General features: G+C 52.8%; 1 protein-coding gene and 2 long non-coding RNA genes across 4 annotated transcripts; 2 read left to right on the top strand and 1 right to left on the bottom strand.

Moving 5' to 3' along the window:
• Positions 1-627: 627 nt before the first annotated feature.
• Positions 628-11,197, top strand: PLEKHO1 (pleckstrin homology domain containing O1). 2 transcript variants are annotated; one of them, XM_023941746.2, is made up of 7 exons: positions 734-949; positions 1,746-1,892; positions 8,563-8,703; positions 8,935-9,039; positions 9,812-9,913; positions 10,211-10,980; positions 11,070-11,197. In XM_023941746.2, exons 1-6 carry the CDS (start codon positions 923-925, stop codon positions 10,976-10,978), a joined length of 1,290 nt encoding a protein of 429 aa, XP_023797514.1. In that variant the 5' UTR covers positions 734-922; the 3' UTR covers positions 10,979-10,980; positions 11,070-11,197. The 2 variants fall into 2 exon arrangements, with proteins under 2 accessions (XP_086722236.1, XP_023797514.1); XM_086866110.1 differs by having other exon boundaries at positions 628-949; positions 10,211-11,197.
• A 5,591-nt stretch (positions 11,198-16,788) lies between these two features.
• Positions 16,789-18,721, top strand: LOC111939569 (uncharacterized). The gene is made up of 2 exons (XR_002869300.2): positions 16,789-16,976; positions 17,860-18,721. It is a non-coding gene; the product is annotated as an uncharacterized LOC111939569 (long non-coding RNA).
• On the bottom strand, positions 18,503-21,273 carry LOC147648886 (uncharacterized). The gene is made up of 3 exons (XR_015279864.1): positions 21,084-21,273; positions 19,023-19,094; positions 18,503-18,674 (listed from the first exon to the last, which is right to left on the bottom strand). It is a non-coding gene; the product is annotated as an uncharacterized LOC147648886 (long non-coding RNA).
• Between the last annotated feature and the right edge of the window lie 456 nt (positions 21,274-21,729).

Genomic DNA, 21,729 nt, shown 5'->3' with positions numbered 1-21,729 from the left:
GCGTGCATTAATTCCACAGTACTAGGATGAAATTACACTTGAAATCAGGGGTGGGGGGTGTTGTCAGTGATGGAATGGACACTGTCATTAGAAGGCTGATCCACTGATGGATGGCTCAATCTTTCTGGACAGAACTACTTTCTCCTTTCTCTGCTTTTCCCTCTACCTCACCCACTTCTGATCCATAAATCCCATCTGTGACCTCAGTCTCACTTGCAGGACATGAAGGAGACAGACAAAATAAGCCAAAAAAGGACATTTTTTAGGAAGCTCAGTGTCTCCTCACATTTGGAAGCCATGCTCCGAATCCAGGCTGTCAGACCTTCCGTGCTGGAAGCGACCCCTTCCCACAGCCCCCTCCCCAGGAAATCTCTCAGCTCCTCTCTCCAGCGGGATTTGTTCACACTTCCGAACACCTTTAGGGGAGAGAAAACCCTCCCAGTGCCACCCGGCTGCTTTTCCCTCTCCTGGGAAGTTTCCCGGTGACCCGTGAGACCGCCGGGAACGCGGCCGGGCCCCGCGGGGCGCAGCAGGCGCGGCACCGCCCGCCCCGCGCCCGCTGCCCCACGGCCCCGCGTCCCCGGTGAGTCAGAGACAAAGAAGAACAAGCCCCGTGGGCTGCGATTCGCGCCGTGCCGCGAACCCCGACGTCACGGGCGCGCGGCTATAGATGGAGCTCGGGAGCCCGGCGCAGCCCGGCGCAGCCCCCCGAGCTGCGGGATGGTGGCGGCGGGGGGGGACGCGGCGGCGGCGCTGGCGATGGCTCAGAGCGCCGGGCTGGGCGCCGTGTAACGGGAGAGGGCCCTGAGCCACGCGGGGCGAAGGCAGCGCGGATCGCGGGCGCAGTCCCGGGTGTTCCCCCGCTCCGGGAGCCCCTCTGCGACCCCCCGCCCCAAATCGCCTCCGAGCGCACCAAGGAACGATGAAAAAAAACAATTCTGCAAAAAGGGTGAGTAGAGAATCGGTTCTTCACCGGGGCAAGGCGGGGTGAGGGAGGCTCCTGGATGTTTTGGGGAGGGGGGCTTGTCTCTCCGGGGCCGGTTGTTCGCTTCGCCTCTGCTCCCCCCCGCAATAAGCGCACAGACCCCCAGGCAGACCCGGAGAGACCCAAACCCTGCGCCCGGCCCTGCTCCTGCCCCTGCCCAGCGCCGCTCCTGCCTCCCGCAGCCGCCACAGACACTGGATGATGTAGGCAGGCAGTTTTCATCTTGGAACACAAGGAAACGATAAAATCCGGAGGCACCATCAATCCGTCGCTCTTTGCGTGTTGTGTGCTGCACCCAGCGATCCCATCGCTGCCTACGGAGACACCTCTGATAGAAACCAACCGTAGATTTCACCTCTTGCATTAATTGCTCATGAAAAGCTCCAAAATGCAATTTTCATGGCGGTAAAATAACCCAGTTGGTTTAAATTCCGCCCATCCCCCTCCTGTTCCCCTTTCCATGGATAAATGCCCGTTGGATGAGGCGATAGAGACACCGGCCTGTCTTATATAACCGCGGAGGGAACCCTGCCCGCTCCTCGCAGCGTCCTCCCGATGCTGCTACTGTCGCTTCGTGTCTGCAGCACAAAAATCCCCGTGGAGTGACCCCGGGGAAGGGACTCGGTCCCGGCGTCAGCGGAGAGAGGGGCCGGAGGCGGGGGAGACAAAAGTTGGGCAAAGAGGGAAGGGGGAGAAAAGGAGTGTAAAACCAAGAATAATCCCGTTTTCCCCCATTTTCTTCCCTCTCGCTTTGTGTTAGGGGCAACAGGATGGAAACCAGCAACCTGTGCAGCCAGAGAAGGTCGGCTGGGTGCGGAAATTTTGCGGAAAAGGCATTTTTAGGGAAATCTGGAAAAACCGTTATGTGGTTCTGAAGGGAGATCAGCTTTACATCTCGGAGAAGGAGGTAGGATCGGTTTCAGTTTCCTTTCCCATCCCCCCTTCCTCCCTTTGCATATGAAAGGCGCAGCCCCGGCCCTTCGCAGCGCCAGCCGGGCCCAGGAGGTTCCTCGGGGGCTTCTCCTCTCCCCGGGCTGGCGCCGGCGGGACCCGGCTGGGGTCGGGGTCGGGGTCGGCTCTGACAGCGATTTTCCCAGACAGCGCTGCTGGGCGACATTTTCCCAGCGTGGACACGCGAAAGGATTCACTTAGCGAGAGTTAAGCCCTCAAACCTCTTTCGGCCGCGGCGACAGCAGTGCCGGCTCCCTTCTGTGCCTATCCTGTGTCCTTGAGCCCAACACTGCCTTGTTTCCACCTGCTCACTCTCTATTTGGAAATAACTCCACTCTCCCAACTGAAATCGAGCCATTTACAGGTCGATCTCTTGCATTTTTTCCCCCATGTCAAGAGGAAAACGGGGAAATTTTACCCCGGATCGACATCGTGTTGTAACACGTGCCCCCTCCGCTGCCCCTCATCTCCTTGCTGGGTGCTGAGGCTTAACGTGATGTTGCCACTGGACGTAATCGGATGTGACTGCCCGGCTGAGCCAGCACCTGGCTGTCCTTGCACGCCCCCCCTGTGCTTTTTGTCTCCATAAATCCATCAGGTAGAACTCCCCAGGCCAGAGCCTCTATCCCCTGTGACATCCCAGAGCTTCACCAGGCAGTGATGCCCACATCAGGCATGCCGGTTGCTCCAACTCAGGGACTTGGGGATAAAATCCTGTTCTCTCTGGCTTTCCTCCACCTCAGTGGAGGTAATTTCCTCACAGATGGTGGTTGGTCTGCCTGGCCTGGCTCTCAGCACCTGGAGAGAGCAAGGGACAATTTGATTTAAGGACATGTGGACACGGCACAGGCAGAGGGTCAGGGCTTTTTATAACAGAGAAACGGCCTAAAAGTGGACTGAATGCCCAGGTTGTGCTGAGCTGCTTGCTGGCATTCTAGAGCTTGCTCCCATCAATCTGGCTGCTCCAGAGACAAACAGGAACAGGCAATAGATGTCCAGGTAGCTACAGATCAAATCCAGCTGTGCTGGGAGCACTGGAGAGGGATGAGGCTGGAGGAGCCTGTTCTGAACAAGAAGCTCTCGTGTTTGCATTTCGTAGGGGGAAAAACTCACAGCTGGGCCTGAGGCGGCCCCCGGGCTCCACGTGTGTGTGAGGGACCATAAATAACACGCGGCAGCCGCTGCTGAGGCTTTATATGGAAGAATCTGTGTGGCCAGCAGAGATGTGGTCACAGATGACATCTGGTGCTGGTGTGCAGAGGTGACTCCGTGCTGGCCATGGAGGTGACATGTGCTGCTGGTGTGTGCTAAGGTGACTCTGTGCCTGTGGAACAAGCCATGTCAGGGGTCTGGCATCCTGGGGGTCCTGTAGGGAATCCCGAGGGGCTCCTGGGGGGTGTCCCAAGACTTCCTGCTCACAGGGTTTGATGCCAACCAGAGCACCAGCACTCAGCAAAGCCAGGAGCCCTCCTGGGCCTCAGGGAAGGCCCATGTGTAGGTCCAAGCTCTGCTTCCAGAGCACCTGCTGTTTCCTGGCAGCTCATCTCATGTTCCATGGCTGCTCCAGAGGTGGTTCTGCAGGTGAATTGACATTCCCAGCCCTCCCCACCATCTCGGAGCAGAAAGGGTTAAATCCTAAGGTTCCTGGAAGCTCCTTGGCTCTGCCACATGCTCATTAAATGGATTCAATCCAGACATTTATTTACTTTTTCCTGAATTTCTCCATTTGGGAAGCAGGGCAATGAATCCCATCTCCCCAAAGCCCATGGGGAAGGGGAATTGTCTGTTCCACACCGGGATCCCTCGGGAAGTATGTTGGCTGGGGCAGGTGTTGATGCTGCACAAAGAGACCATTCTCAGAGCTTGGAGCTGAGCATGGGCTGAGGTCTGCAGTGGGGAGATTTCCACAATTCAGATTAACAAAATGCCATCAATAATCACGCCGATTCCTCCTGGGAATTTGTGTACTTTTCCTGTTCTCTGTCTAGGACAGGGCTTGCAGGTCAGAAACCAGCCCTGATTATTCAGTTTTGTCGGGAGAATTTGGGAATGTCTGATAGAAGCCTGGGCTTCTTCCTGGCAGAGCCAAGTCTGTAAGGAGAGGAAATGTAATTTTGCAGCCCAGCTGATGGAAAATGCTAACAGGGTGTTTGAGTGCTGCCCTTTGAAAGCTGTGGGACTTGTCTGACACCTCCCGAAATGGGAGCTTGAGGCTCTGGCCGTGCTCACTCTGCTCCCCCACGGCTGCTGAACTCCATGAACTCACACCAAAATCCTTGGTTATTCAGCGTTTGGTCATCGGCCAGAACCAGCCCTGTAGAGATGAGGTGCAGCAGGCTGAGCTCTGCTGAGCACACTGCCACCTTCTCAGCTCACTCTTGCATTCTTTCCCCTCGCTCTCCTCACGACGGTTCCTCCCCGCGGTACATTTCTGGGAATTGTTCCCTGTTCCTGACCCAGCTTTGTCCCTGCCTGCGCCGGGGAGCAGCGGCCGAGCTGACACAGCTGGGCTCGGGCTCGGCACTTCCTCGCAGGAAGCCGGGGGCTGCCAGGCAGCTCGAGCCCGGCTGCCGAGGGCGATGAGGAAACGCTTCTCTCGAGCATTCCCTTGTTTGCTACCAAAGGCATTGGCTCAATTAGCACAAGAGCACTCGAGGAGGTGCCGCTCCTCGGTTCCAGCTCGGCACGGCCGGCGAGGGGCTGGGGGTGTGTTCGCATACTCGGTTCTCTAATGCTCCCTGGGGCGTTTGCCCTCAGTGAGCGCCGCTGGACTCAGTACATTGGGATTTTGAGAAGAAATTCCTCCCTGTGAGCGTGGGGAGGCCCTGGCACAGGGCGCCCAGAGAAGCTGTGGCTGCCCCATCCCTGGAAGTGTCCAAGTCCAGGTTGGATGGGGCTTGGAGCAATCTGGGCTGGTGGAAGGTGTCCCTGCCACGTCCTGCCACCATCCCCTCACCAGCTAAGGGCAGCGACCTGGCCACGACAAGGACTGGACAGTCCTGCTCACAGCCATGTGCATCCCTGTCCCGGTGACAGCCTGGCTTCAGCCAGGTCTGCAGGCAGCTCCGTCCCTTGTTGAAGTAGAGCTGCTCAGCTGGAGGAAGTGAAACTTTGGTTGCAGCCTACAAGGGGAACTGTCTGTCCCAAAACTGCCCATGTTTGGGTATTTGGCTGCACTGAGGATCTGGAGGTTTCTGGTTACATCCTGAGCCGCACTGTGGCCTCCCAAGTGTCCCGTGGGTGCCTCACACTGGGTCTTGTGATTTTCTTTACCTTCCGCATTTTTCTGTGTCCCAGTGCAGCAGGGAACTGATCAAGCAAATTGTCACCAAAAATCCCAGACTGCTGTGACTGAGCACCTGCCCTGCCCTTCCATGTGCGGTTTGGCCCCAAAACACAGCCCTGACGTGGGTCCAGGAGGTTCAGAGTCACTACAGATCACAGCTTGGTGAGAAATTCAGACTCTCATCAGTGAGACACCCAAGGGTGGTAAATTAACCCAGGTCAGAGACCCTATGCTGCCAGCGCGCTGCAACAAGCCTTCCTATGGGAGCAGAGTTTGGGAAGCACCAACAGCTGTGACCCTCTGGAGAAGGGATTTGGGTGCCATGGCTGGTCTTGTGACCCATTACATGTTCACAGCCCCTCACATCTCAGGGCACAGGGAGTGCTGGGTGCCCCTGGGGCTAACCCAGGCGGGCGGCAGCTGTGAGGGAAGGAGTGCAAGGAGTGCAAGGAATGCAGCTCCTCTCCTCGGATCCGAGCAGTGTCAGCCTTGGCACAGGCAGTGACACCGCGAGCAGGGCCAGCTGCCAGGGGTGCGGGGCTGCATGATCTCATGGCTGCAAAGAAATATACCTTGCTGTAGGGATGGGGGATGCTTCTGATTGCTTTTCCATGCCTCAGTTTCCCTTCCCTCACCTGGCCACAGGTAGGAGCCAAGTGGAACCCCAGGGCACGGTTGTTTTGCCTGCCTCGCATGGGTACAACCTGACAGCAATGCCAGCAGACAGCCAGGGCAGCACCTGCTGGTATTGATTCACCTTAATCCTTCCAATCCCAAGCTCCCCACAGGGCACGGAGAGCAGGACCCACCTGCCAGTGAGGCTCTGAGATCCCTCAATTCTTAAGCTCTCGGCAGCTTTGGGGAAGGAGGGACCTGCTGGAAACCTCCCAGAGGTCACTTCCTCCTGGGCACTGACAGGGTGCTGGGACACATTCAGCCAAATCCTCTTTGCAGAAGCCTGGAAAGTTTGATTTGGATGGCCCCTATCTCACTGAGAACATGGAGGAGGTGACACCCTGCAGGTTTGTCACCCACCTGCGACTGACACAGTGACCAGGGTTTCAGCTCTGTTGGCCTCATGGTCCCAGTAAGTCTGTGGCTCCTCAGGCTGGTTTTTGTCTTGTTTTCATGGAGAATAGGCTGCGTGACTGTCCTCAGCCTCTCCTATCTCCAAGGCTGCTCTGAGCTGCCTCTCATGCCACCACCTCCCTCCTTTTGGCCTCAGGAGCCTCCCGCAAAGGACAAAAGAGCTGGCAGGTGCCTCTGGAATTGCTTTTCACCTTCCTGCTGTCCAGTTTCTCTCTCTGCACACTGGGTGCTGTTACATGAGCATGGGAGGGGGCTCAGCTGGCCATGCCCCATGTGAGACACCCACTGTTTTTTCTGTGCCACCACAGCCACCTATTCCAGGCTGCTGCTGACCCTCTTCCCCCAGGAATCCCCCTGTAGATGTTGCTTATTCCCAGCTTTAGGCATTTTATAACGGGTCAGACACAGGAGCAGGATCCCCTCAGTGTGTCCGAGTGTAGTGTCCCCTGGCTCGTGTCATTTGCAGGTGTTTGAAGGACGAGATGCACCTGCAGGGTGTTTGTCTGAACAAAGACACCTGCTCTGTCCTGCAGCTTCCTGGGGATACTCCTGGAGGCAGGAGGTTGTGTGAGCTCTGCAGAGGAAGGGAAGGGCTGGGGAAGCCCCAGTGACCCACATGAGCAAACATCTGGAGCAAGGGCTCTGGTCTCAGCCGCAGAGCACAGCTGGGGGTCAGAGGGGGATCGGCTTTTCCTGCTGCAAATGAGTCGGGCACAATTCAGCAGAGATTCTTGGAAAGAGGTGGATTGTAGGATGGGAGTGGGAAGAGATCAAAGCCGATTAGCAGCATGTAGGGAGGATGTGCAGCCAGACAGTCTCTGTTATCACACCCAGACACAGGGGACGTGTCACAAGCAGGAACCAGCTCGGGCCGTCAGGGATGGCAGTGCCGGTGATTGTCCTGTGGATCCTGGGGGCACACTCAGGAGCACAAGGACAAAGGATAGAGGGGAGCTGCTGTCATCAGGCAAGGCCAGATGGTCAGTTTATCCATGCCCCTGGTTAGGAAGCTGGTTTAGTCACCCTCTTTGATTAAATTCTATGGAAGAATCATGGGGAGTTCCTTCACTGCTTCCCAAAACTGTGGAGAAAATGTATGAAATGGGGTGGAGTCCTTTCAGGAAATCCAAGGGCTCAGACCTCACCACCATCTGCCTTCCCAGCACCCGAGTTACACACCCTCCACTGCTGGTGCAGCCTGGGATGACTGGCTGGAGTCAGATTAAGCAGATGGATGTGGATTTGAGCCTGGTGCAGAGTTTGTAATGGACATGCAAACCTGAGCTATCTCCCACCCCAGTTTCCTAATTCCTCGTGTTTACCATGGAAGAGCAGAGCTTCCCTGCTGTAGGAGTGGGATTGAGGATGGTGCATTAGGAGAGCAATGAAGAGGAAGGGACAGCTTTGCCGTTTCCCCTTTGCTCCAAGTCTCCGAGGGACAGCACCGTCAGGGGTCAGCATCCAGAGCCCTATGTGCCCCTAGACCTCTGCCTGTCCCCCAGTGCAGCCACAGCCCCAGTGACCCTGTGCAAGCTCCATCTCTAATCTGAGCCTCTGTGACACTGATCCATCCCCATGTACCTGTTGCACTGTGGCAGAGTGTTGTGGAACAGACCTGGAAAACAGAAGATCTTGTAAAGTGGTCACTCAAGGACTCTTTAAAGGACACTGAGAGCCTCGGGACAGCCTGGCAGCCCCTGCCCCGGGTGCTGGGTTCTGCCCACAGCCCCCTTGCAGGGCTGGGGCTCAGTGTCACGTCCACACTCTGGGCCCGGCCGTACTTCCCCCAGAGCCAGCTGCCAGCACAGGGTAAAAAATAGGAAGTGCTAATCCTTATTGCTCCACCTCTTGTTCTGCTGTCTGCAGAGAATAACTGTCCCCTTGAACCAGAGATGAGAGCCCACCTTCTCCTGAACCTCTCACCTCCACCCTAGCCCCCTCCCAGCACACAGGGCCCTCTCCTTGTGGCTGAAGTAAATCCTGCACATTTTGAGGGCCCACAAGCAGGAATGCTGTGTCTGATCACACCTGTATGACTGTTCAGCCTGATGCCAGTAACTCTGGGGATGGAAGAGCCACCTCAACCTGGCAAATTAACCTAGCAAAGTGTGATTTCCTTGCTATCCTTCTAAATATGCCCCCTCATTCCAGAAGAGACTAGTCAAAATCCTCCTGTTGAAATCCTGCTGGCTAGAGCAGCGGCATCTCTGTCTGACATCTGCAAAGTTCTAATTTTCTTGCTCTTTTGCAGGTGAAAGATGAAAAAACCATACAGGAAATGTTTGACCTGAGTGACTATGAGAAATGTGAAGAGCTCAGGAAGTCCAAAAGTAGAAGCAAAAAGAACCACAGCAAATTTACTCTCGCCCACTCCAGGCAGCCTGGAAACACGGTATGTGGGGCTTGCCCAGATGCAGCCAGCCCAAGAGCCACTGGCTCCAGGGGTGGGTAGGGATGTGGATGGTCCTGGGCGATGCAGGGAGGAGAGGGATGTAAATGGTCCTGGGGTTTGCTGTGTGGTGAAGAGAGGGTTGGAGGCCCTGTTCTGCTTTGCCTTTTCTGTAGAGCCATAGGCCCGTCCCTGTGTGAGTTCTGGCACTGACCTGAATTCCCTCTTTTGTAGGCACCAAATCTGATCTTCCTGGCTGTGAGTCCAGAAGAGAAAGAGTCCTGGATTAATGCCCTCAACTCTGCGATCACACGTGCTAAAAACCGGATCTTGGACGAGGTGAGCAGGATTCAGGCTGAATCCCGTGTCTCAGCCCAGGTGAAGGTTTGAGATTGCTGGGAACAGCCCTGTCTTAGGGACACATCCACACAAAGTGTCTCCAGCAGAACTCCTCGTGCTTCTCAAGGGGTGTGTGAAAGTCCCAGTTACACAAAGCAGCTTCTGCCAGGAAAAATAACAGGGCAGCCCCAGTTCAGCCTCCTCCCTGGGGACACAGGGTGTACTTAGAACGCCAGGTGGGCTGGCAGAGGCACATCAGGGTGAGCATTCCCACAGTTTCCTTCAGTGTGAAGGAGAACCTAGCTGGAGCAGGCTGTGCCCTTGCTCCAGGCCTGACTCTCACATTGTTTCATGGCAACCCTTCCTCAGCTCAAACCTGTCTCAGCTCTCCCATTCACACTCAGCTTCCCACAGTGCCATGGCACTGCCAGGAGGCTCTTTGCTCTCCTGGAAGGCAGCACAGAGCCTGTAGTGAAGGAAAACCAAGGTCAGACTATGGGGGAGGCTTTAGAGCAGGAAGCAGCACAGCAGACACCAGGAGAGATGGCTTCCAGGAGAGTCTGTCACAGGAGTCTTTGCAAACAGGTTCAATTGTCAGGAACGATTGGAGCAGATGTAATCCCATCATGGCACAGAGGGCAGAGAACAGGCCAACACTGGGTCACTTCCAAGACTGGACTCCCTCACCCCGTTCCCTGCCAGTCTCCTGCTTACAGCTCCAGGAGCTGGGAGTGGCTGGTGTTCCGTGCTCACAGCCTGTGTCACCCTGCAGGTCACTGTGGAAGAGGACAGTTTCCTTGCCCACCCAACGCGTGACAGAGCCAAGATCCAGCACTCCAGGCGCCCTCCCACGCGGGGTCACCTCATGGCTGTGGTAGGTACAATCAATCCCAGACACCTGCTTGGGTGAAATTCCCCTGCAATTTGTAAGTAAGTGCAAGGAGAGCTGGTGTTGGAGCTCCATGCTGAACTGAGAGCTGCCATAAGGACAGCTCTGGGTCATCAGCACAGCACTGTGCAAACCTTCTGGCAAAAGCCACCCCGAGGCTCTGTCACTGAGAGAGGGAGCATTCCCGCTCCTTCTCTGTAGTATGTATCCGCAGTGCAGAGACCCTTGGAAGAAGGGGCAGCCATTCTGGTGCCAACTGAGCTCTGCTTTCTGCTCCTCCAGGCATCTACCTCAACCTCCGATGGAATGCTGACCCTCGACCTGATCCAGGAGGAAGACGCCTCTCCGGAGGATCACGGCACCTGCGAGGAGAGTTTCCGGGTGGATCTGGACAAGTCCGTGGCACACCTCACTGCTGGGCGGCGCCGCTCGGACTCGGAGAACACCAAGCCATCGGAGAAAGGGCGGACAGGGAGCCTCCCACGACAGGAGGTGACCTCATGGGATAGAGTGGGGCAGCGCAATGACTCCTTTGACAAAGGGACCATGTACACACCGCAGGTCCCCAAAAAGCTCTCGTACTCAGAAAAGAATAAATGTGCCTCCATGGAAGAAATCCTGTCCCGACGGGACTCTTCCACGCACCGGGCGGTGCTGAGGAAGGGGCTGGAGGCTCAGTTTGCCTCGGCAGAACCGGAGCAGCTGTCCCGGATACAGGAACTGGTTGCACTGAAACTGGAAAAAACTCAGGAACTGCTGACAGAGGTGAAGGGCTACGGGGAAGGCAAAAGAAAGACCAAGGACTCCAACACCAGCACCACCATCACCACCACCTCTTCTTCCTCATCATGTTCCAAGTCGGACTCTGAAAGGATCCTGCAGGAATCTGAGAGGCTGCTGGGGGAGGCTTCCTCCACCTGGAGCCAAGCTAAGAGGGTGCTGCAGGAGATCAAAGAGCTGAGGGACCTGTACAAACAGTTTGAGCTGCAGCAGTCAGACTCGAAGCCCAAACAGAGCTCACAGTCGCAGTTTAGGAAGAGCATGATGTGAAGGCAAGCCTTGGGATGGGAGGGAGGGACTGGGGAGGGCAGCAATTGGGTCTTTTTTTTTTAATTATTATTATTATTATTATTATTTACAGTGTTCAAAAGAGTGAAAAGGTGCCTGTTCTCTCCCAAATTTGCTTCTCAAAGCTTGGACCCTTCCTTTCCTCCATCGCATCCCCTGATGAATCAACCCCGTGTTCCAATAAATCAGTTGCAGTTTATACTCCTTTGTAAGAGCTCCCTTTGCACTGCAGGCCCCAGCTCCTGTCATGCTCCAAGAACAGGAGTGAGCACTGGTTCCCGGGAACTGCCCATGTCTGCCTGGAGCACTCCATGGAGTTGGATGAGCCCTGGCATTGCCACTTTCATGTCTGGGCTGTGCCCCAAACTATGTCTCGTTCACTGGGACACTTGCCCTGTTCCCTCTCAGAAATAAGTGACATTAAAATGTTAAAAAAGGTGTCCATCCCCACCACTGCCGGGAAGTCCCCAGTGTCCAGGAACTTCCCTGAAGATGTGGGAAGTCCAGGCTGGTTGCCAGCGTTACACAGGCCATTGAGGCATTTGCTGGGTGCAGCTCGCAGAGCTCTGTCCTGACATAGTCCCCTAGAAAACTTGGGGCTGGCAGCTGTTATTTTGGGGTGCACGCAGAGCCTTCCGGAAGGGCAGCAGCAACACACTCCATATCCACCCTGACCCTGTCGGGCCATGAATGCTTCACAGACCCCCTTGGCCCGGAGCAGTGGGAGGTAGCAGCGACGTGTCTTCCCTTCTGTGCAACCAGAGGATCAAAGCCTTGGATTCGACAGCCCACACAGGCAGCTGGGGGGGGGTTTGGGCTTTTCCATTCTCATTTCTCTTTTTTTTTACCTTTTCTTTGAGCAGAGCAATAGGGGTGTGTGCAGGAGCCAGACACCACAAGCCAACAGCAGTTTTGGTAGTTTTGCCTTGCCCTCTCAGGTGTCATAGACAGCAGCAGGCTCTGCTTGGGCTGTCCAAGATCTGAATCAGCCTGGCTGGAACGAAAACTGAGCCCAGAGCAGAGCTCAGATCGTCAGCTCACGGGCTGGCTCAGCTTTCACAGCCACGAGCAGGACATGGCTGTGTCTCACAAGTTCACTCGTGGTAACATCCAACTGTTCCTTGTTTTTTAAAAGGAAACCTAATTCTATTACCTACATGGCAAATAGTCCACGAAAATATTAAACCCACAGAATTACTTCCTGGTCATGGTTGGTGTTTTCTCTTTCCTTTCCTGGCTGTGATGATAAGATTTTTTTAAATTAAAGAAAAAAATAAAACCAAACCCCAAACCTTTCTCAATGAGTTTGGCTTAACCAGACCCCAGTGATACTTCCAGGGATAACTTTCAGTGCCTTTCCATGTTAATGAACTGGATTGCTTCACAAAGTGTTTTGCAAGGAACCGCTGAACCTCCCTTATGACCTGCATCCCAGTTAGTGCCAGCGAGGTGCTGTATTTATGACTCCCACACCAGCAACTCTCCTTGGATTTTGGAATGCTCACTGCCACGCTGCTCTGAGTGCAGGCCTCTGGAAAGGTCCTCACGAGCAGCACACCTGAGCAGCCCCGTCCTGCTCTCCTCAGGGAGGCCCTGAAGCTCCTAAGGGCAGTTCTGGGGATCTTGCCTCTCTGCTCACCCCTCACAGTTTTCCCCCCTCTGTTTCCCTGCTGCCTCCCGCCAGCCCCCTGCCCGGCCCCTGCCTGCGGAGGCATTCCCAAAGCCGCTGGCACGGTGCAGGGAGCCCTACGGAGCAGCAAAGCCAAGGGCAGCACAGACGCGGCTTTGTGCATCATCGCCCCCGGCCGGTGGGTCTATCCATGCGGGAATAACTCTGCACAACGGGGCTGCGCTCACCCAGCAGTGGAGCAGCCGGCTGCCATTCCCAGAAAGGGCCGGTATTGTCCAGCGTGGCAATTATGTTGGGTCTGGAGACAAAACACTGGATCATTACAGGAATACAGAGTGCCCTGGCCGGGCAGTGCACAGCAGAGAAGTCTGAAGCCTGATAATGGCCAAGAACTCTGGGTTCTGCCCAACTGTGCCTTGAAAACATGTACAGAATAGGGAAAAGGGGGCTGGGAAGGGGATTTCCCATTACACTAGAGGGAGACGGGATTGGGACTGGATTCTTAAGATGTAGGCAAAGCGTCTCCTATAAAAATAGCTGCAATTTGCTCAACACATGGTGAGGAGTGGGCAAGCGTGCGCTGTGCTCGTCAGCTGGCACTCGGCTCCAGTGCCTGCACTCCCTGCCTGCTTCCCAGCACAGCCAATCCCTGGAATGCTCCCGCTCCCAGCCAAATAAGGACCGCGGGGCGAGGAACCCCGGCTGCATGCGGCACACAGAAGCCCACCCACCCTCCCCACCAAAGCGTCTTTTTTTGGTTATTTTCTCCCTGCCTGCCTCAAAAGCTTTAAGCAAACCCTCTTCTCTCTCCCTCCCTCCCTTCCTCCATCCTCTGCTTTTCTAAGGGAATAACAGAGAAACACCTTAGGATGGAATTCTTGGGAAGAAATTCCTTCCTGTGAGGGTGGGGAGGCTCTGGCAGAGGGTGCCCAGAGCAGCTGTAGTGGTCTCAGCCCTGGAAGTGTTCAAGGCTAGGTTGGATGGGGCTTGGAGCAGCCTGAGATAGTGGAAGGTGCCCCTGCCCATGGCAGGGGTGGAACTGGATGAGATTTAAGGTCCCTCCCAAGACCCAAATCATTGTATGATTCCATAACTGTGAAACACTGGCACCCAACAGCCTGGGTAGAGAGGGCTGAAAACCCAACAAACCCCCCAAGCCACAGGGGCTGTGCTCAGACACAGCTGACCCCACCCAGAGACTTCCTGCCAAGAGAACATTTTGGGGTGCAGCCCCACAAATCAGCCCCATGTGACACATGGCCACCCTAAATTTCACCCATTGCAGATCTGGGGACAGAGGGTGCAGCTGCAGTGTCTCTGCAGTGCTGAGAGGCCACGGGAAAGCAGGAGGTAACCATTAAGAGGCTTTTGGTGGCTTTAAATAGAATTTACACTTGGAGGCAACTCTCACACTGCTGACGGGCAGCAAAACTCGGGTGTAAGGCAGAAAGGGGTTCATGTTGTTCCAGTAGCAGTGGGCTGTTCTGCAGGCTCAATTACACCTAACAAAGCAGTTTACAGGAATAAAATTGTGGTAGATAAAGTCAAGTTTCTCCAGCAGTTTCCATCCTTGGAAAAAGCCCCTGAGTGGAGCAGGAACACCAGTAACTCATGGTAGAGGGTTCTCAGGCTGAGGAGGGGGAGGATAAATACAATTTTTCAACACAGCCAATGGCTCCTGCTGTGAAGAAGGATTTTCTGGAGTTACTGATAGAGAGAACTGCAGAAATTGTTGCTTTTTTTTTTTTCTCCAATAAGGCAAATGCTTTAAAAAGAGAAAGTAGGATTTGTGTCCAGATGTGGAAGGTGGGAAGTTATAGATCCTCCAATATCCCAACTGAATAATATGTTCAGCATGCCCTTAGAATAAATTGCATGAGATCCCAAGGCACTCTGATATGTTATCAGAGCTGGGGGCATTCTTTCCTGTGTCAGCAGCTGTAGGTGAGCACCTGGTGCTGCAGTGATGCCACTTGCTCACACGACCCTGTCCCTCATCAGCTTTTACCCCCATGAGACAATCAGTTTGGACTTTTGAAATAAAATGGGAAGTGTGGTGCTTTCTACCTTGGACTGCTGGAGGATTGAATCTTCTTCCAAGTCCCTAGAGATGATGAGACATAAAATAGTTTGACCCACATTCACAAGAATAATTATTGACTTAACAAGTTCCAACTGGGTTTTCAAATTAAAGCTCAGCAAGAACAGACCCACTTCCCTAAAAAAAGATAGAAAATGGAAAAATTCAGCGGTTTTGCATGCCAGATACACCTGTGTGCAAGTGCATCCCTGGAATATGCACACATGGAGATTTGTGCATGTTCCCTCTCTTTAGGAAGGATTTTTTTGGTGAGATACACAGTACAGTGCCTTGGACTTCTTTTCCCTAAATCCAGTTTGAGCTGTCTGAAAGTTCCTCATCAGGCTCAGAGATCCCCACACTCCTCTCCCTGAGGGGCTGGTTCAACACTGGGGATGTCTGACATGTCACCTGTTAAAGTGACACCACAGAAAAGGTGAAAGGTGCAGCTGTAGTTGTACCTATTGGAAGTGTTTCCTGAGCCTGGCAGGAATAGCAAATCTCTGCTTTCAGACACTGCTGATTTGTTTTACTCTATAAAATGTCCTGAGGAACTGAAAACTACAGTGACTCTTCCACTTCCTTAATTTGTAATGTGTTTAAAAATTTGTTGCTCTGTTTTGACACAAATCATCCCAGCCCAGAGGCAAGAGAGGGTTTCAAAATCTTTTTAACATTTGGGAATGTTTGGGAGAGGCCAGACCAGCCAGAGTTCAAAGAACAGAGCTCAGCCCTCTCCTGACACCAGTGGCTTGGGAGTTGTGCACTGAAATGGTAATTTCTCCTTCCAAACCCCTGCCCTGGGGCTGACGGAATGGTCAGAATAAAGAGCCCATACATGTAGGACAGGAGGACAGAGGGAACCATTCAGAGCTGGAGAAATCTGTGGCTCACAGGCTGATACTGGGCAATAGGCAAAGGTCTGGCATCGACTGGAATGATGCCACAGTGGAGATGTGGACATCATTATTTAAAGGACTCTCAACAAATGGACTGAGTCATTAATGGCATTAAACTGAAAGAGAGAAGTTTTAGATGGGGTTTTGGGAAGGAATTCTTCCCTGTGAGGGTGGGGAGGCCCTGGCACAAGTTTCCCAGAGAAGCTGTGGCTGCCCCAACTCTGAAGGGCAGGTTGGACAGGGCTTGGAGCAGCCTGGGACAGTGGAAGGTGTCCCTGCCCATGGCAGGCCATGGAACAGGATGAAGAGCTGAGAGCAAGGGATCAATCTGTGTGTACCCAGTGTGCCCCTGGCACTGCCCAGGGCTCTCCTTCACTCCATTAGTGCCAGCTGCCCACAGGCCAGCACTGGCCCAGCTCCACTCACCAGATGCCAGTGGTTTGTGCTGCACCTCACAACACTCCCTGGGTTTCTCTAGAGCAGCCTCCTGCTCTGTGCAGCCAAGTGTTTCTCCTCCCAGCCCACTTGCTGCTATATATAATTTGAGCACTGTCTACCTTTCTGCAGACCAAGCTGGGAGTCGTGCTTCCCAGAAATCGTGAGGTGGCATTCAGAATCCTGAAGGTTCCTGGAAAAGCCTGCTCAGAATGCCTGCTCCAGCCTGCTGGTTCTCTTGTCCTTTATAGGTCACAGGGTCACTCAGGTTAGGTCTGCTGGCAGTTCACAAACTGGTACGGTTCAATAAATGAGAGGTCTGGCTCATACTGCTTCATAAAAATAACATTTGGCTTCTGTATGTCAAATAGATCCTTTGGAAAACAGGTTTCTCTCTCTCCTTGCTCAAGTCAGATATTTGCCTGCTGCCATCTGCTCCCTCCTGCTTTCCAGGGAAGAGTTCACCCACCAGCTCATCATTGAGAGCAAAACCACAGACAAATCTGGCTGAATTCTTGTTCCTTCATGGGCACAGCTCACCCTTCCCGTGACCTGAGTTTGTGCTGCTGCAGCATTCCTCAGGCAGCTCGTGACCTCAGTTATTCCTCAGTTCTCAAAACGTCACTGCCTGTATTTTCAGGTGTTTTAAAACCAACTTCCCTTTTTACAGTGCCATTGAAACAGCTTTCTGTCATTTTCTACTGCTCAGCATTTTGGGAATATATCATTACACAGAAAAGTTATCTCAGGGGCTCAGGGCCCAGGATTTGGGCCCTCACGAGTTATGGAATAACAGGATCAGAGTATGACAATGAATCTAGAGCCTGTGAGGCAGGAAGAATGGGGCCGGTTGTTCAAACGCTGCCGCTGCCAGGTCCTTGGGGCATGATCTGGGATGAATCACCCTGTTCTGTGCGCCCTAACCCCATGCCAAGGGTAAGTATGAGATGGCTGCACTCAAAATAGGAAGCAGCTGCTCCTCCCTCATGATTCGCTGCAGGTGAGCTGCATCTTCCTATGTCAGGGACAGGATTCCTGCAGGAAGAAGGCTGATGCCACAGGGCAGGAGGCACATTTTCAATTAACTGATGGTGCAAGTGAGAGCGAAGGAAGAATTCAGTATTCCCTGGCACAAAACATTCCCTAAGATTTTCCCACTTCATTTAAAGGGAAAATACAAACCAGCAGTGCCAGTTTAGCTCCAGAGGGGAGAAGGGAGACTCCAAACGGGAACAGACCAGGTGCTCGGTACTGGGTAGAGCATTGAGGGTGCCAGGGAGGAGGGAGCAGGGTAAGGAGGGTTGTGAACATATTTACAGCCATCTGGCACCCTGAATTATCCAAACAATGAGGCTGCTGGAGCGCTCACTGAAACACAGAGAGAGAGAGAGAGAGGGAAGGAAGGAGTTTGTTTGGGCAGAGGATCCTGAGGGCTTCGTGCTTTCAATATATGTTTTCTGGAAATGTTTTATTAATATATAATGTCACTTATAAAATTATTTATGTTACTGGAGATACAGGGAAATGAAATCAGAAGGAAATGGAAAGGCTATTCCTTCCCGAGTTTTTCCTTCCAGCTTTCTAGGAATCAAGTCATAGGAAGGAAAAGCTATCTTGGGAAATCTTGGTTTCTTGGGAGGCAGCAAGAGGGATCAGAAATGAATCAGGAAAGTTTGTCATCATCAAACTTCCACGGTACCCAGTGCAAAGAACAGCATAAACCCACCAAGTTCAGTCAATTCCAACCACGGATTTCCTGTATTATCTGTCTTTGATTCCTTCCCGTGCTTAACAAAATTCTTTTCACTCTTCTACCTAGAAGAACCAGAAAGGTGCCATTTTAAGGAGTCACTTGGACTCTCACGGGGGGAAAGGCAGCCCAGAGACCGCCGGGCCCAGCTTCCCCCTCGCCAAAGCCCGCGCCCGTCGCTGGTCGCGTTCTGCCCTCTAGTGCTCGTTCTCCCAGAGCTTCTGCAAGCCGAGTTCACCGGGAGGACTGGGAATGCGTTCGTACGGAACAGCCGTCGGGAGCTTTCCATGGAACTGCAATTTCTGAGCTGTTTCCCTTCCCTGCTCCGCACGTGGCACAGGAGGAATCACCCGGGCTCTGCAGGAGCGTGCTAGTGCCCGGCTCCCGTGCAGTGCACGCACGGGTTGACAGCAACATACATCCAAGAACAGCAGCCCCGAGTGCTGCCCGCTCCCAGGCAGCCCTAACTTCGGCCCAGACTTGCTTGATTCCCAGTGGAAGCACATTTCCCACACCATTAGAAATCCAGGTGAGTTGGAGAGAGGAGAAAGACTGATTTGAGAAGTTTACTAAAGCACTTAAGAAACTGGCATTGAGATGCACGAGAGAATTCCCAAATTTAACCAGTTTGTTTTTGTGGGCATTTGATTATTCCCATCTTCTCCGGGATTCCTCACTTTGTTCTAGGGAATATTTTTTGCTTTTCTGGGAGTTTTCTTTGTAGTGAGAATGATTAATATTCATGCAGAAATTCTGCAGCAATTGAAGCCTCCAGCGATCCAGAGCCTCAGAGCAGAGAGAGGTTAATATTCTTCCTCCTTCCATTCCTCCTGTTGCTTGCAGAGGAATGATGTGGTCCGTGCAGGGATATGAACAAGGAGGAACTGTGGATGATTGTGGGAAATAAAGGGCTCTCTCAGGAAAAAGCTCATTAATTTGTGTAGTATATTAATGTAAGAGATTTCATCAACAGCAACCTCCCCCCCTGCCCTCAGTGCTACATTACTGAGATGGAAATACCCCTCAGTAGATCATCAGAGAAAACATTCTTATCTCCACAAGTCTGTTCTTCAAGGCACACCCCAAACACAGAATTTAACACCAGAAGCTTTTGGAGCCACACGACTGTAGTGGGAGTATGGGGTGGGTGTGTATGGGAGGTGTGAGCACAGCCACCATTTGGCATTAAAAAGTCACCGCTCAATTACGTTCTTAAATGACTTATGACTTACACAAAACAGGGCAAGACTTGAATTCTCAAGGCTGATCCTACAGCTGTTGGTGTGGATCCTCCAACAGTGATGCTGATGAAAGAACAGACTAAAGATGTTTTTAGTTTCCAGGAACACAAATTATCCAATCCATTCCAGTCAGGTTTTGCTGTGACATGGGAGCTCACTCAAAACACATGGAGCGTAGAAGAAACACCACAGCACACTTTTAAGCAGAATAATTATGACTCATCATGGTGATGAAGCTGAGAGACACAGATGTGATTCTGAAATGAGTTCAGAAAGACACTTGCTGCAGGGATGCCTTAGTTTCAATATGCCATTAGCCAGGAGCTCCCTTCCAGCCTCAGATTCCTATTTAAACATGATTCCTGCATGTCCTCAACATTCCCAGGGACAGGGATGTGATCAAGCCCCTCACAAATGGCCAGAAGATACCAGTGCTTCACCAAAGCAATGCCAAGGAGCTCTGGCTGGCTGCTCCTCAGTCATTACTAGATTATTTTATTTGAAGTAACTCTAGTCTAGGAGGAAATGCCTCTCAAGCACCCTGTGTGAACATGTTTCATTCACATAGGCGAAACCAGCTCCTTTTCCAACATGAACCCACACTCTGGGGTAATTTTTTTCCTAGAACAGAATCCTCTTCTTAGTACTAGGAGTTCCCAGCTTTAATGTGTCCTGTGGTTTTCTGCTGGTTTGCTGTTGTGGCCAAACATTTATTTCTGGATTCTCCTTCATTTGTGCCAATTAAATTAGAATCAGTAGGAAAGACCTTCCTTGGCTATTTTTGGGGCTCATTTTTAATTTTTTTTAATGAGACACACTCAAAGCAGAAACCGTGTATACTATGAAGCATACTATGAATTGTAATTTTAAAGTTTAAAACCAGAAAAGTGTTCCCCAGGACACCAAACTCTAACTCCAGTGAGAAACCTCCCAACAGCAGTAGCAACAGGAATTTCCCTGCCCCAGGCCCTACAGAGGGACATTTTCCATGTCCTGCTTCAAGCAGCAGCTGTCCCTGACTCCTTCTGTTCTATCCCATGCGTTTTGGTACCCCGGGGGAGCTGTGTTCCCGACTCTCCATTTGTGCCAGTTGATCGATGAGCAAATGGAGAACACAAGTGTGCACATCTAATGTGACAGTGCAACCCATGGCACAACCAAGAGACTCAGAAATGGATAAAAATAATTCAGACATAATTTTTATCTCATAAATTCAGATCTCTTCTTTGGTTGAGACCTTTGCAATGGGTATGACCAATGAAACTGGTATATTTTTAGCATATGGCAGCTCTGCTGCCAAAATCAACAACAGCTCTGTTTGCTGGAAAATGGAGCAGTTTTCATTCTGAGATTCCTCATTACTCCATCATGCAGCTCAAAGGATTTTACAGTTTTCTCCAAGGCCAAATTCCTGAATTCATGGGATTCCATGATAATGTCGGTTTCCTCATTCTCACATATAGATGAGGAAAGTTGAAAGTGAGCTGCCTGCAAGCCAGGCATTGAGAGACCCTTGGGGTTTATATCCTTGGCAGTATGACGTTTTTTACATTAACTTCATTTGAGGGAGTATAAAGCGGCGAAAGGGCTAACTGGTCATTATGGAATGTGTGGGAATGGCAAGAGATAGTTCTAGTAGTTCTTGGTCACATTTCATACCAAAAAAACCCCCCTTTTTTGGAAGTCTGACCTGTGGGAGCCCCAGACCTTCACTCCCCTGGCCCAGGCACCTGGGTCACAACAGTAACCCCAAATCCCTTCAGTACTGTGGCTGGACTGAATTAACCTGGAAATGGGCAATGGGATATAGGGATGTAGTTGAGAGAGGGGGAGATTTGCCTTGGAACCTGCACATGCCACATTGCCCTGGGAAAGCAGGAGCAATTTGGGGGTCATTAGGAACTACATGGCAGCAGGAGCTGCCTGAAAACACACACTTTGGAGTTCTCTTGCTACTGGGCTTAACTAGGCAACCTGAAGAATTTTATGAGGATTTTTTTCCTGTTTTCACCCCGTGCATTTGTACCAAAGCCTGGCTGAATTTATCCTTACTTAGACGACGTTGACATCGGGATCGCGGTCTGTATTTTCGGTTTTTTCCCCCGCTTGGGCTCTGAACCACGTTGTTTTTCATCACCGGAATGAAGTTCACACAACCTGAGGGGAAAAGCTTCTCCTGAAGGCTGGGGGGGGGGGGGGGGGGAGGGGGATAGGAGAACCTGTTTGGGGTGGAAATGGAGCATTTAGGGGCACTTTCCCCCTCACGGTCGCTATGAGGGCCCTGAGGGGCCGTGGGCGGGGCGCCGCGCGCGCGGGTGGCGGGAAGGCGGAGGGGCGGAACTGCGGCAAATCCCAGCCAATCAGCGGTGAGGTCGCGGCTCGGCCCCTGCTGCCCGCAGCTGGGGAACCCCGTGGGTCGCGGTTTCCCGCGCGCCCCCTGAGGCGGCGCCTGGGCCGGGGGAAAGCGCTCTGACCCCTGAGGAAGGAAAAGGAGGGGAAGCTGCACCACTGGGAGGGGACGATGAGGGCTGGGGCGGGAGTAAGAAGGGGCACCACAAGACAAAAGTCCCGGGTTTAGAAAGAGGAGCAGGAAGGAGCAGAACGGAGGAAGCCGCCCGCCGGCACGGCTTCCCCTCACTGCAACAAAAAGGAGGGACGAGGGGGCGGCTGTCTAGTGGGACACACCACGGGTAGCGGC

This window comes from Cyanistes caeruleus, chromosome 30 (assembly GCF_971803275.1).
Source record: "Cyanistes caeruleus chromosome 30, bCyaCae1.hap1.1, whole genome shotgun sequence".
Classification (NCBI taxonomy): Eukaryota; Metazoa; Chordata; class Aves; order Passeriformes; family Paridae; genus Cyanistes; species Cyanistes caeruleus.
Note: the sequence above shows the minus strand (reverse complement) of the source record. Positions and strands in the feature narration are given on the sequence as shown.

Bases quoted from the DNA above. Each gene is read 5' to 3' on its own strand.
- PLEKHO1 (XM_086866110.1), top strand. From the start codon at position 923: ATGAAAAAAAACAATTCTGCAAAAAGG. The intron at 8,704-8,934 runs GTATGTGGGGCT...CCTCTTTTGTAG, and splicing joins CCAGGCAGCCTGGAAACACG to GCACCAAATCTGATCTTCCT. The intron at 9,914-10,210 runs GTAGGTACAATC...CTGCTCCTCCAG, and splicing joins GGGGTCACCTCATGGCTGTG to GCATCTACCTCAACCTCCGA.